The following is a 12,816-nucleotide window of genomic DNA, read 5'->3' on the forward strand; positions in this document are numbered from 1 at the left end:
TGTATAGCTTGAAATTGAAGTTTAGCATTTTGAATTACAATGTGTTCCATGTGAACACAAGAGATTTTATTCATGTGCCAAATGTAGAGAATTGTGTGTAGTGTTTTGAAAAAAGTGTGGTTTAGAACTGCACTCTGAGTATAAAGCAGGAAATGTGCCTGTATTTTTAGAAGAACTGGTTCAGGGGGTTGGTACATGAATTACAGGTTGTGGTCACTGTGTCCCAAGTACCAGTGTTAGTGTGTAAACAATTGAGAAAAACTGTAACACGACTTTATAGGTCTAGTTTCAAGCCAATGACTGTATAGCTTTAAAAAAAATCAAAAGAACTGAAGGTTCAGTCAGAATAGAAGCTGCCTGGAAATGTAAAAGCTACACAAACTAGAAGGAAAACAATGACAAGAAAATTGAAACATCGATTCTCTTTATTTAGGTAACAGCCATATTTTACCACAATAATAAAATCTGGCATTATCCTCGAACATATTCTGATGGATTCCTCAGTTGTTTGATGGCCTGCAAAGAGAGTTAAATAAGGTTGGTAGCAAGAATAAATAACATGCTTTAACACTTAATTGACAAAACTGACTATCACTTACTTGGCCCATTCAACATTGAGAATAAGATGATCATATCCAAATCCTGACACTCCTGCGATGGCTCTGGCTGCATCCTCCCGACGGTGGAAACTGATAAAGGCAAATCCCTGCAGGAAACAAAGTAAGCACTTGATGGATGAGACAACTGGACCATGCTGTGCTTCTGGTCTGCACCACAATTCCTGGCAGTGCCAGCTAGTCATTAACTCAAAAAGTATATACTTTGTTTCACAGATGCAAAAGAAACCCATTACAGTCAATATACCATGTATACCATGTTGCACTTGTGTAAGAATTACAAATTATGGTCTACAATCTATACACACCTGCTTTAATAATTCGTCTCTACTTGGCTTCCTTCTTTCCTTAGAATTTTTTTAAATGCCTCCAACATTAAAAAGGTGATTGTTTTTGTATTCTTAAGATAAGCACTGACCTTTGACTGTCCAGTGTTCTTGTCCTTGGCCAGATAGATCCTCGAGATGGAGCCAAATGGTCTGAAGAGCTCCTGCAAGTCTGTCTCACGGGTGTCCTCAGACAGATTGGTCACACGAATAGTGGCATTGTCATCCGCTGTCCGGTGAAAACAGATATCGTTTGTACTGAGCAATGTTCTTGCAGCTGTACAATGACTCAAGTACAGAATGGGTGAATAGAGAAAGTAAGAAAAGCAACTTACACCCACCTCGGCGATTCGGCTGCATGGACTCGCCCCTTCGCGTCCCTCCATCCCTCAGGCTGGGGGGCACATACTTCCCAGTCTTGCTCTGCGCAGGCTGTACAGGCTCTGGTTCCGCTGTTGAAAGAGAAGAAAAGCAGGCCACATCAGTCATAACTTTAAGAACAGCCAACCACCAAGTCTAATAGTGGATTACAAAAAACAAATCTAAATCTGATGGTGTGAATGAAGTGCTGATGGTACCAGAGCCTGCAGGCTTATCCTTGTCTCCAGTGGAAAGCCCAAGCTGTTCAGCCAGCTCCTTCTGCATGGGTCCCAGGGTGTCCTTGTACGGGCAGCGGGTGGTCCAATGGTCGCCTTTGCAAATACGGCAAGACACAATCTTCTGTCCTTTCAGTTTGTTCATGGGATCCTCATCCTGGTCTTGGGCATTCAAGTCCTGCAAGAGGTACGATGGGGTATTCAGTAACAAGCTAAAATCGAGTGAATTACAGACCAATACCACAGTTAAAGTGAGTTTACATGCATTATGTGGACTGCTACACATCAGTGAGCAGCAGCACAAACTGTTAAAGCTCACAATGGATGCTCACCTCTTTGCTGGAAATGAAAGTCATGAAGACATCATCACTGACTGTGGTGGTGGCAACATTAGGACCTGGTGCATCAAACTCAGAATTGCCAAATTTCTTCCAGTTCTGAAATGAGAAGACAATATAATACATGACACCTGACTTTACGCAAAGTCTTGAGTGACTTCAGCTTCAACTAAATTCAATTTAAAAGCACACCTTTCTCCTGGCAACAGCTTTTGAGGCTTTTCTTGTCTCGATCTTGAAGGTCCGCACAATCTAGAGGGCAAAAAGGCAACAAATGCATAATTCATTTTTATTTCACAGATCCAAAAATGTTTTATTTACTGTAATCAAAATGCCCAAACATTTATGGCACTTACAAACTACTGTGGTACTAATTAACATGTATAAATGTATGAAGCATACAGTCAATTCAAAGCTCTAGTGAGTGCTGGGGCTGAGACCTCAAGAGCTGTTTTATAGCGGTTAAGGTTATCAACAAAAAAGGAGTGGCAGAGAACCTAGGTTATACAGACCAATTAATGACTACATCTATTGCTTTTGAAATTTTACAAGCCTAATGGCAAAGGTTTGTAATTTAAGATATCTAGAAAAATGTAAATCAGCAAAGAAAAATACCCTGCTTGATGTTTATTAAGATTTACTACTAAGAGTCCTGATGCTTGAAAGATGAACTGCTGAATGCATCTGTACCACAATGTGTTGGTCTCATGGCACAGGTAGACTTACACTCAAATGCAAGATCATTTCTAAAGTGAATCTTAACAGATGCAGCAACATATACCTTAATAAAACTCAAATTACCTTGAACTTCTTTCCATCATCATCGATTTTATATTCCGTGATAGTTTTTATATTTCCTTTGATGGTTTCCTTGGGGGGTGGTAGTGTTCCTGACAAGAGAATATGAAGTTAGACTTAGAGAAACAAGACAGAAAGGCAAAGAAAGTGTTTTACCTGCACTTTTCTTGGAGGCTTTTGATTGTGTTGGTCCGATATAGATGCTTTAGCCTCAGAGAATATTTGATCAAAGATGTAAATGGCGACTGAGATATTACTGTGAGCCTTTTCCACATAGGACATTGTTCATGGTTAAATACTAATAACGATTGTAGAAATATGTTAATTTGGCCATGAACACATTACTTACACTATGCTGTCAACACTGTCAATGGAGCAGCCCCAGACTTTCTCTTCTCTTGATCACATCTCCACTTCTAATTGGCCCAGGACCCATTTTACACCCAAATGAAAATGTGAACATTTGTGAAGACAGCGTGTTTTACTTTCGTTAGCCATACATTACGTTTAAGTCTAACTAAAGCCAGTGACGTAGCTAGTTAACTTGCTAACGGTAAGCTTGCTAACTTCTAGCTATCTTACAGTTACTAGCGAATGACACTGCCTACGTCACTATCCACAGGCCACAGCATATGTCGATAACATATTTCATCAATAAATCGCCAAGTTATGTCAGTCACTCAAACGTATGACTTGCGCCATTAAAATATTAGCTATTCAAAACACCACAGGTAAGTATATTTTTTTAGCTCGAGCATTACGCCCGACAACCACGTGGAAGAAGTGGAAGCCGCCTTGCCGGCCTCCTCCTCCGGGCACCAAACTACAAGAGATGTGCTAGCATTAGCTAACTAGCTCTTTACCTTCATCTCCTTCCTCCTCGACTTGATCTGCCCAGCTGGGCTTTGAGCTGTAAATGAGAGATTGGTAGGCAATATTAGATCGATAAAATATCTCCAATACAAGCAGAAATCATTAAATGCTTATAATAACACTCACTCGTCGTATTCAATCGACGGCATCCTCTCAGCTAGCTTAGCTTCAGGACGCAAAGAGTGCGAGCCGAGCCGCCACTATGCACACTTCCGGGACTTTAACTTCGCAATAAAAGTACCACGTTTGATTAACTTTTAGCTTCACAATAAGAGTAATATATTCTATTTTAGCCTTTTAACACTTGGTTTCAAACTATGTATTACTGGCGGGAGGGTGAAAATAATGTGTAATCATATATGATATTTTCGCTTTATATTATGATGATCAAAACTTGGTCAGGAGATATACAGTAACAATTCTCCTTCTCTGTCTCACTTTTCTTTCTGATATGATGCAGACTGATTCAGACAGGAGGTTAATCAGAAAGAATGATTTAAAATTATGAATGAATTATGAATAAAATTATAGGCACATCACAGCAACAAAGAAGTCTTTATTACAAATAGTTATGTTTCAAAGTTTGTTGAACAATAACTTTCAGAAATAACAAAAACAAGTCAAGAAATAAGAGCAAGATCTCCTGTATTAAAAAAAATCCTGTGTAGAATTCAAATTTGCTCAAGTTTTACAGCGCGTACACAGAAAAGCTGTGAAAGAGCAGCTCTACTTCCTCATCATTCCCATGTCGTTGTCCTCTGGGCTCTTCCCACAACAAGCTACTCTTATACTGTCAAACACAGATATGTAAAGGATTGGATGGATACACATGTTCAGAGTTGCCAGTCCCTTGGACACTTGGTACATCTCGTAGACCCAACAGACAGAGTTGTTGGGACTCCAGATTTTCAGATACAAGTGATAGTTCAGAAATATGTGGTAAGGCACAAAGGAAATGGCATACAGCACAAGCACTGACATGACCAACAGGGCTACCTTTCGCTTCTCCAGTGTGGTTATACTGACATTTTTCCACACCACGCAAATCACCACACAGTATGACGTGAGAGTAACCAGGAAGGGAACAAAACACCCAAACACAGCAAGAAACATTTTGTAAGTGAAGTGAGAGCTTTCATCCTTCAGAATCCCGCCACAGAACGACACACACAGAGTGTTGTTATTGTAGATATTTTGGCAAACAGAGGCAAATTTCAACACAGGGCAGGAAATGACTCCGACAACGATCCAGATGATGACACTGATAGCTTTGGCGTGGGCAGACGTTACATGAGATCGGGTAAAGAAGGGACAAGCGAGGGCCACACATCGATTCACACTTATCGCCATGATGAAGAAGATGCTCACATAGAGGTTGCAGGTGAAAAGAAACCTCTCAATTTTACACACGGCGTCACCAAATATCCAGTGTTTCCCCAGTGAGTAGTAGACAATCAGCAAAGGCAGGGTCAGGACATACAGCAGGTCACTGATGGCCAGGTTATACGACAGGACAACGCCAGTGTGCCAGTTTCTTCTCTCTCTGGCCATCAGTAGCCACAGGGCGAACAGGTTTCCTGCCAGGGCCACAATGAACTCAACCCCATACACTGAGGGCAGCAGGGCCATTTGAATCTTTTCACAGACAGAGAAATTCTGCACCATCTTGTTATTGAGTTGCTTTCGCACAGTTTGTAGGCTACTGTCCAATATCTGTAAAGTATGTTAATGTATTCAATTCCATCACTTGAATAAAAGTCACATTCATTTTGACACATGTACAGTTCATATTTGATTTCTGTAGTTAAGTATAGGAAGTTAGGAAACCTATTCAGAGAGAGCATTCATTTAAAAAAAATAACCAATACAGTATGCAATGTTAAATGTTAGAATATGTTACATTTTAAAAACAAAGACTTAATTTAAATTAAATAAAAGCAGAAATTATGATGAAATCTTCCACTTACCGAGAGGCAGATTTGCAGTGTGTCTGTACTGTGAGCTTGTCATTTTCTGAGTGTTGTCTGTAAATAAAGTGTGAGATAAAGAAGCCACTCAACTATCACATTGATCTTTATCCGAGAAAAGTGCATGAGACATGGAGGACCTGTGCAGTCACTTCCTCTTACCCTCAGCATATATTTCGCAATTTAAAGAAGCAAAACTATGACACCAATGCCATGCCTCTTCAAAAACAAAGTGGCAATAAATAGCCACGTTTGGTGTTAAATGACTGAGTGCTTCATTATCAAGCATGCTCATATTTTACACATTACATAAGGACAGTGTTTCTACTGCAGCTTATCAGAAAAGAACAGTCCTTTTCCAGTAACCAGCACAAGCCTCTTTATCTTATTTAAAAAACAAAGTGTCAGGATAAGCTGCTAATACCGTGGCGATATTCTACTCCATTTTTACAGAAGGAGCCTTCTCTTCATAATAGATGGAGTATGATGACTTTTAAAATACAAACCTGCATTCACTTTGTGGGAATGTATTCAATTTTACACAGATATGTATCATTTTGTTTCAATGTCCCTCATATTTTTGCTATGCAAATTAGACACCGAGAGAGAAACAACATACATCACATCCACAAGTTCACCTCCTTTGAGCTTCCGGGATCCCCCCAAAACGTATTTCTTTCTAATGTTTCTGTCTCTGCTGATCATGTTGCTGAAGCCTGGGTATAATATATACATATATATAGATATTATAAAATTAGCTTACCCGTAAATGTAACTGCGCAGTAAACATCAGACACACGTACTCCAAATGGTTTCAAAATCCACGTGAAATAAACACTTCAGCGTAGTTACAGTTGGCCTACAAGTGATGAAGACATACATTACATATTTGGACTTTTGTCCTTTAATTTTAGGTTAGACTTGCCATTTTTAGATGTTCTTTAGATGACCACTCGCTCTCGCATCACATTTAAATAAAATCAACAGAGAAAATGCTTCATATTATTACCGATGTCATTTTATTTTATTTTGTTTTTTTATTATTTCCCTAGAAATGCCTGAACTGCACTTCATCGGAGCGTTTTAGTATCCAGGAAAATAAACAAACCAGGTGTCTGTTTGTATTTATCAAAATCTTTAATACTGTAACACAATCACTGATATTCGGTGGAGAACCGCTCAGCAGCATCAGCGAGAGAAAACGAAAAGCCATGGGTGCAGTTAAATTCGTCTTTTAGGCTCCGGAGGCTCCCGTCGAGCCTGCCTGGCAAATTCCAAGGCAAAGTGCTTCCTTTTTAGTCTACATTGTTTTGGGAAACACAGAACCATCTTTTATGAAAAGGACTTGCGACATCCCATTAATGTGCCCCTCAAATGGATTTTAAAAACACAGATTTGGGTTTGACAAGAACACGTTTGCCTAAAAAGAACAAACAAAACACCTCAACCAGTTTCTGCAATGAACTCCAGAGTTGTACAGCTGAATTATAAAAACACCCGGCCTATTTGTGGTCCTGTTAAATTACAAATAAACTTTTACAGACAGGAGAGTTGTTCAGGAAAGAATAAAGAAACAAACAAACAAAAACTTTAATTATCTCATGAATCCCAACAAACTGGCTGCACAGACTCCCTGACAAGAAAATCATCCACTAAGTCGGCAAGATAATTTTTTGAACAATTTATTGAACAAGTACATTTTCAATATTAATTCATACAGTGTGAAAAAAACCGCACTTATTCATTCTGTCCCTCTGCTGATTTTCAGCAATAAACAGTCTCACAAGCAACCATCACTCTCTGCTGAGAGCCTCAATGGCAAATGGATGCTTGCTGCCATCTGGTGCTCCAGCATAACAACACATTCAATGTCCAAGTCCAGAAAGAAGAGGCAGAGTTCAGCCTTTCCCCTTCCTCTGTTTAAAGCCTTGCTTCGCTCCGGCACCTTTCTTGTTGAAGCCCGGCTTGCCTTTCTGGCCTTTAGATTTGAATGGTTTGTCCTTATTTTTCTTTCCACCAAATGTTTTGTTCCCTTCAAATTTCTTCCCACCAAATTTGTTCTCCCTGTCACCAGCTTTCTTTGCTCCGAATGTCTTTGCTCCAGGCTTCATTTTCTTTCCAAATGGTTTCTCCCCCCCCCCCTTCCATCCTTTTCCTGGTTTGTCTCTGTGCTGTCCTCCTGGACCCTTTCTCCTTGGTGATTTAGCATCTCTGTCTTTTCTTGGTGTTTTACCAGGAGACATCTTCCTCTTCTTGGCAGGTCCACAAGTCTTTTCAGAGCCATGCCTCTTCTTGGTACTAGGGAACATGTCTGCACAAAAAAAGGTGTTACGGTCAATAAATACACTAAAAACAAGACCCAAGAGGTAATGGGTTATAGCACACTAGTACTAATTTACCTTCATCTGGCTCCTGTCCTACAGCCTGTCTGTAGTACTCCACCTCATCATCAGATTCAACAGCAGCTGTCTGATCGTCCTGCATCCCAGGATCCTCCACCTCACTGTCCTCTTCAGCCTCAGCACGTTTCCTCTTAATGCCTTCCAGGCTTTTTTTCCTGTTGGGAGGGGGAAAAAAACAAACAAACAAAAACTGTTTTACACTTCAACAAAAAAACAAAAAACAACAATAAAAAAAAGGATATGGCAAAAGGGTCAAATTATTTAGAAGATCAAATTACTTGTTCTCTTCTTGTTTCTCTTTCTTCTGAGCAACATTCTGCTCCTGCATTTTCCGGCGACCCTCCTTCTCTTTTAGCTGGGCCTCCTTCCTGTTCAGGATCTCCTGGATTTCCTCCTCTGTCTTGGAGACTGGCAAAGATAGTATATAACAATTTCCAATTAAAAAGACAATCTGTACCAGGTCGACATTAAAAACTATGCCATCTTTAGATGTATCAGTAAGCGTTTACTTTTAGAGAGAAATCATACAATTCATACAGGTTCTTTCATCATGTACACCAGAATAAAACAAGATTAATGAGGACAGGCGTGCACTCACTAATGGCGTGATAAAGGACATTCCCCTCTCCCATGCCTTCTTGTATCTTCATCAGCTGCAGAGTCATACGAGGACCAATCTGAGGACAATACAGTGCAATAATTCAGGTGCCATCCAAGCATCATTGTCACAGTTTTCAGCACTCCCTCAGCATACTCACCTCGGTCAGACGGACAGCACTCTGTTGGGACGCCATGTTGCCTCGGCCAGAGTAGACCTGTGGTAGCTCGGTTATGTTGTGCTCACCATCTTGTTCTGCCTCACTTTCTGAAAGGTTCGCCCCCCTGAGAGTTGTAAGAGAGCACAGAATAGTTCATCAGATACTACAACAGCAGCTGCAGATTGCCTACAAACTAAGCGCCCTTTGACTACAAGAATTGTACCTTCACAAGAACCTTACTTCATCAGGAGCTCACTGATATCCTCAAACTTGCTCATGTTGGGGAACTTCTCCTGCATCAGCTTCTTGACTCCGCGGCTCATGCCCACAGGGACGACTTTCAGGCTGCTGCAGGTTGGGAACACAATCATTTTAGTGTGACATTTAAAATCAATAAATAAGAGAAATCTGGTTATTGTGTGGAGGCTCATCAGTGCGTTTACTTTGAACATACATCACTGAACAGTCAAGTCACAATCTGTCATCATCTGAGCCCAACCATCACGACTGTTTCACTGAAAATCTGTGTAGGGCGTGGTGATGTGGCCTGAACGTAACATTTATTCCTTCAATCTTAAAAAGGACAACTCACCACTTTTTTCCCCCCCTTTACAAATGAAACATTATTGATATAATTCTAACATTTGAAGGTAACAGTTGAACATGAACAAGAACATTGCTTTCGGTGCTGTTATAAGATTAAAAGTCACAGTTCTTCAACTCTGACATACAGACACCTGGCAAAAATGCAAATTTGAATGAATCTGATTTATTTGGTTCAAGCCTTACATCTGTGTACTTTGTCACCAAAGAGCAGCTACAACCAAGAGTGCAGGTATGCAGCTGTGAAGCCCTTTTCTAACTACCTTATACACACTTGCAAACACTGAGAAAACAATGAAAAAATATTTTACGTACTAATGTCGAAATTCAATTTCCTGGGAAACCGGGTTGTAATTCAGCAGCACACACCTCTTGATGTTGTTGAGGCTTACCTGTAAAACAATAAACTTTTTTGTGTGTGCTAGAACTCTGTGTTAAACTCTTACATTGCTGAATTACTCAAGGATTCAGAAATCAGAAAGCGTTTACTTTTGACAAATCTTCAAAGGTAATCTCAGAAGACTATACTTTCATCATGCCAACAAGGCTTTAAATCTTGAGTAAACCAAAGTGACAAAAGCGTAACAGTTTTGCTGGGAAATCGTACCTTGTGCACATTAATAGAAGGAAACATGTGCTGAAACATGGTGGCCATGAGTTTGACATGCATGCCGTCACATCCAAAGTTATTGAGGATGAGTAGCGGATGATGTGTGAACTGCTGCTCGTGCATCCTGTGCTTCTTCAAAGACGAAACCACGTCTTTGATAAGAGAGTACTGAAAAAAGTAAAATGGAGTCCTTATAAAAGTTAAAGAGTTAACTGGAAGAGTTAAAAATGACTGGCAGTTTGGGCACATCAGTGCGTTTACTTTGAAAACATCACTAACAGTCAAATATTAAAATGTCATCATCTGAGCCCATCTACCTATTGTACTTGTTTTAGTTATGAAATCACGTATTTACCTTGAGCACTTGGAAATGAAGCATGGGACCTTTGGGAAGTCGAGCAAGTCTCTGAAAGCACAAGCAATGTGTTGGATGGATGGTGGTACGAGCTCGACATGGCAAAACTGCAAAGTCCTCCAGTACCCAAGAACTGTTTGCTTATGGTGCGATCTGATATTACCATGTTGATGCTGCTGGGAGTCTTGCTGAAGATCATGAAGTGTGTCACTCCCAGTGGTCCTGCGATAGCCACAAAGTCTTTCAGCACGTTCTTTTTCCTAATCTGGTACCCAAAAAAAACACAAACAGGTCAGACATAGTGAGTGTGAAACAGTATGATACAGCAAAGTCGCTTTCATATTATAGGATCTCAGGCAAACCTTGATACTTAAACTAAACTTGATACTTAATACTTAAAGTTAAAATAAAGCCCATATTAACCATACATCTATACTTATGATGCCATCTCACTTGCTCCTTAAATTAAGCAACATTGACTCATCCAACAGCTGTGTACAGTCACATCAATGCTGAAGACAGCTGGCCCAGCTTTTAGTTTCGCAGACGGACCTTCAGGGACTCTGCAGTGTATGGCTCCATGACTCTCCGCACGTCCAGGATGAGCTGACCCACGTTTTTTCCAATCTGACCCCGATGAAACACGAAGGAGTGGGGAACAGCTCCGTACGTCTCCTCGGCCACATGGTTGGCTGTTGCTCGGGATTTCTTCTGATTCTTGGTCTGAAAGCACGACACCCACATATTGATTATCATGGGGGTGAAGAAAGGTTAAAATAACAGATTTCTGTGTGATTTTGCTTTAAATAACAACTAAAGCTCAGAGTTAACTTAGCTTAAACGCCAGCTAGCCAGCTCTATTAACGTTACCACACATTCACCACCAACTGCAGTTAAACTATAGGTTTCTCATTTAATATAAGTCACATTATTACCAAAGAACAATGATTAGATATCTGTTGCATAATGGTGTTAAGTTCACATCACTTGTATTTCACACTTATTTTATACTTATTCCCACTTGGTACTTAATTTATTTTCTGACCTGTATTAGAGTGTATTATATTTTTTGCTTAGTACTTCTATTCCTGTGTGCACTGACGTGACAGTGAGCTGCCGTAGCAAAAGAGTTTCCCCTCGGGGATCAATAAAGTATAAATAAAGTATTTATGATCTGGTCAGGCTAACTCTCTTCAGCTAAGGCTAACATGCTAGCACAGGCCGTTACTTACCTTTGATTTCCCCATTATTCAGCGAGACGATGATCTTAGTCAACAAAGTAACATTAATTGTTGCTACACTATATTTATGCTGTCAAGAAATTATCCGTTCATCATGCACGTTAAATTTTATCTACAACAGTTTAAACTAACCAACTACGAAGTCAACGCAACGTCCACATGGTTCTACAACTGTGTGTGTCACACGGTAAAATATCCGTGTTGCTCACATGTCTGGTAATAGTTCCTAGCAGAAGTGATCCGCGTGAATATGAGCTGATAATACTCACTCATCAGTGTAATGTGCAGTGGATTCTTATAACCTATTCAGTGTACACATATTTAAAAAGTAAAATTTAAATACCTTTTACTTTTCTTATTGGGTTATAGAGTCTGAGCTGAGATAAAAATCGCTCTACTGACATTTTATTGATATTTATATTTGATATGTCGGACTGATGCTCCTCTTACAAATTGCAGCCATGACGAATTATATATTAGTAGACTTTGACGGAGAAAGATTTGTAATAAATTAATTGAAATCAGTTGTTGCAAACAGCCCTGCAATTAATACTACTAAAAATATACTAGAATTTAAAAAGACTATACTAACACAACTACTAAAATCACTGCTCACTGCCCCCCAGTGGCCACATTTAAGAACTGCAACACTGTGAAATGACCATTAATGACCATGCAGTAATCATGTTTACCGTTCTCTAGTGGTCACGGTTAGAGCCACAGCTTTCTTCAGTGGGAATATTAAACATACTATTGATTATTAATATTCTTAGTACTCTTAGTACTAATGTGAACAGTTCATTCAAACAATTACATCGATTTGGTCAAGGCCAAAGATCTAAGTGAATTTAGAATCACGAGTCTCTGTTGCCCTCTCGTGGTCACAATGAGGAACTGCAACAATACGTTTGTTTAAATCAGCATCAATGCAGACATCATAGCGCAAGTACCTTCAACAGAAGTAATAATAATAATAATAAAACTTTATTTATAGAGCACTTATCAAAACAAAGTACAAAATACTTCACAAAGAGATAAATAAAATACCACAGTGAATGATAAAATACATAAAATACATAAAAACAATAAAATAAACAGACAGCTCAGCTAAAATCAGGATATGCGTTCCGATAAAAATGTGTTTTGAGAAGAGACTTAAAAGAATACACTGAGCCTCGGGGCCCTGGTGGCAAAAGCTCTGCCCCCCTTTGTTTTCATCCTGGACTCAGGAACAAACAGAAGACCCCTGCCTGAAGATCTCAAACTATGTGAAGGTTCATAAGGGATTACAAGGTCTAAAATATAATCTGGAGCCAGGCCATGGAGAGCCTT

At 39.7% G+C, this 12,816-nt stretch overlaps 3 protein-coding genes across 6 annotated transcripts; all 3 read right to left on the reverse strand.

The window, feature by feature from the left end:
* Positions 1-407: 407 nt before the first annotated feature.
* On the reverse strand, positions 408-3,786 carry eif3g (eukaryotic translation initiation factor 3, subunit G). Of its 2 annotated transcripts, none has more exons than XM_044180644.1 (10): positions 3,675-3,786; positions 3,539-3,585; positions 2,679-2,767; positions 2,070-2,129; positions 1,872-1,976; positions 1,522-1,717; positions 1,285-1,395; positions 1,036-1,172; positions 600-706; positions 408-516 (listed from the first exon to the last, which is right to left on the reverse strand). In XM_044180644.1, exons 1-10 carry the CDS (start codon positions 3,695-3,697, stop codon positions 501-503), a joined length of 891 nt encoding a protein of 296 aa, XP_044036579.1. In that variant the 5' UTR covers positions 3,698-3,786; the 3' UTR covers positions 408-500. The 2 variants fall into 2 exon arrangements, with proteins under 2 accessions (XP_044036579.1, XP_044036578.1); XM_044180643.1 differs by having other exon boundaries at positions 1,279-1,395; positions 3,675-3,784.
* A 298-nt stretch (positions 3,787-4,084) lies between these two features.
* p2ry11 (purinergic receptor P2Y11) lies at positions 4,085-6,309 on the reverse strand. 3 transcript variants are annotated; one of them, XM_044180640.1, is made up of 3 exons: positions 6,279-6,309; positions 5,516-5,572; positions 4,085-5,261 (listed from the first exon to the last, which is right to left on the reverse strand). In XM_044180640.1, exon 3 carries the CDS (start codon positions 5,211-5,213, stop codon positions 4,275-4,277), a length of 939 nt encoding a protein of 312 aa, XP_044036575.1. In that variant the 5' UTR covers positions 5,214-5,261; positions 5,516-5,572; positions 6,279-6,309; the 3' UTR covers positions 4,085-4,274. The 3 variants fall into 3 exon arrangements, with proteins under 3 accessions (XP_044036575.1, XP_044036576.1, XP_044036577.1); XM_044180641.1 differs by lacking the exon at positions 6,279-6,309 and adding an exon at positions 6,022-6,040; XM_044180642.1 differs by lacking the exon at positions 6,279-6,309 and adding an exon at positions 5,678-5,745.
* An 872-nt stretch (positions 6,310-7,181) lies between these two features.
* On the reverse strand, positions 7,182-11,694 carry ppan (peter pan homolog). Its single transcript, XM_044180638.1, has 12 exons — positions 11,476-11,694; positions 10,796-10,966; positions 10,407-10,508; positions 10,244-10,294; positions 9,886-10,056; positions 9,594-9,670; positions 8,916-9,023; positions 8,676-8,799; positions 8,516-8,594; positions 8,196-8,325; positions 7,915-8,072; positions 7,182-7,826 (listed from the first exon to the last, which is right to left on the reverse strand). The coding sequence occupies exons 1-12, from the start codon at positions 11,488-11,490 to the stop codon at positions 7,414-7,416; spliced, it is 1,599 nt and encodes a 532-aa protein (XP_044036573.1). The 5' UTR covers positions 11,491-11,694; the 3' UTR covers positions 7,182-7,413.
* Positions 11,695-12,816: the final 1,122 nt, after the last annotated feature.

The sequence above is a fragment of the Siniperca chuatsi genome, linkage group LG21 (genome assembly GCF_020085105.1).
Source record: "Siniperca chuatsi isolate FFG_IHB_CAS linkage group LG21, ASM2008510v1, whole genome shotgun sequence".
NCBI classification, from domain to species: Eukaryota; Metazoa; Chordata; class Actinopteri; order Centrarchiformes; family Sinipercidae; genus Siniperca; species Siniperca chuatsi.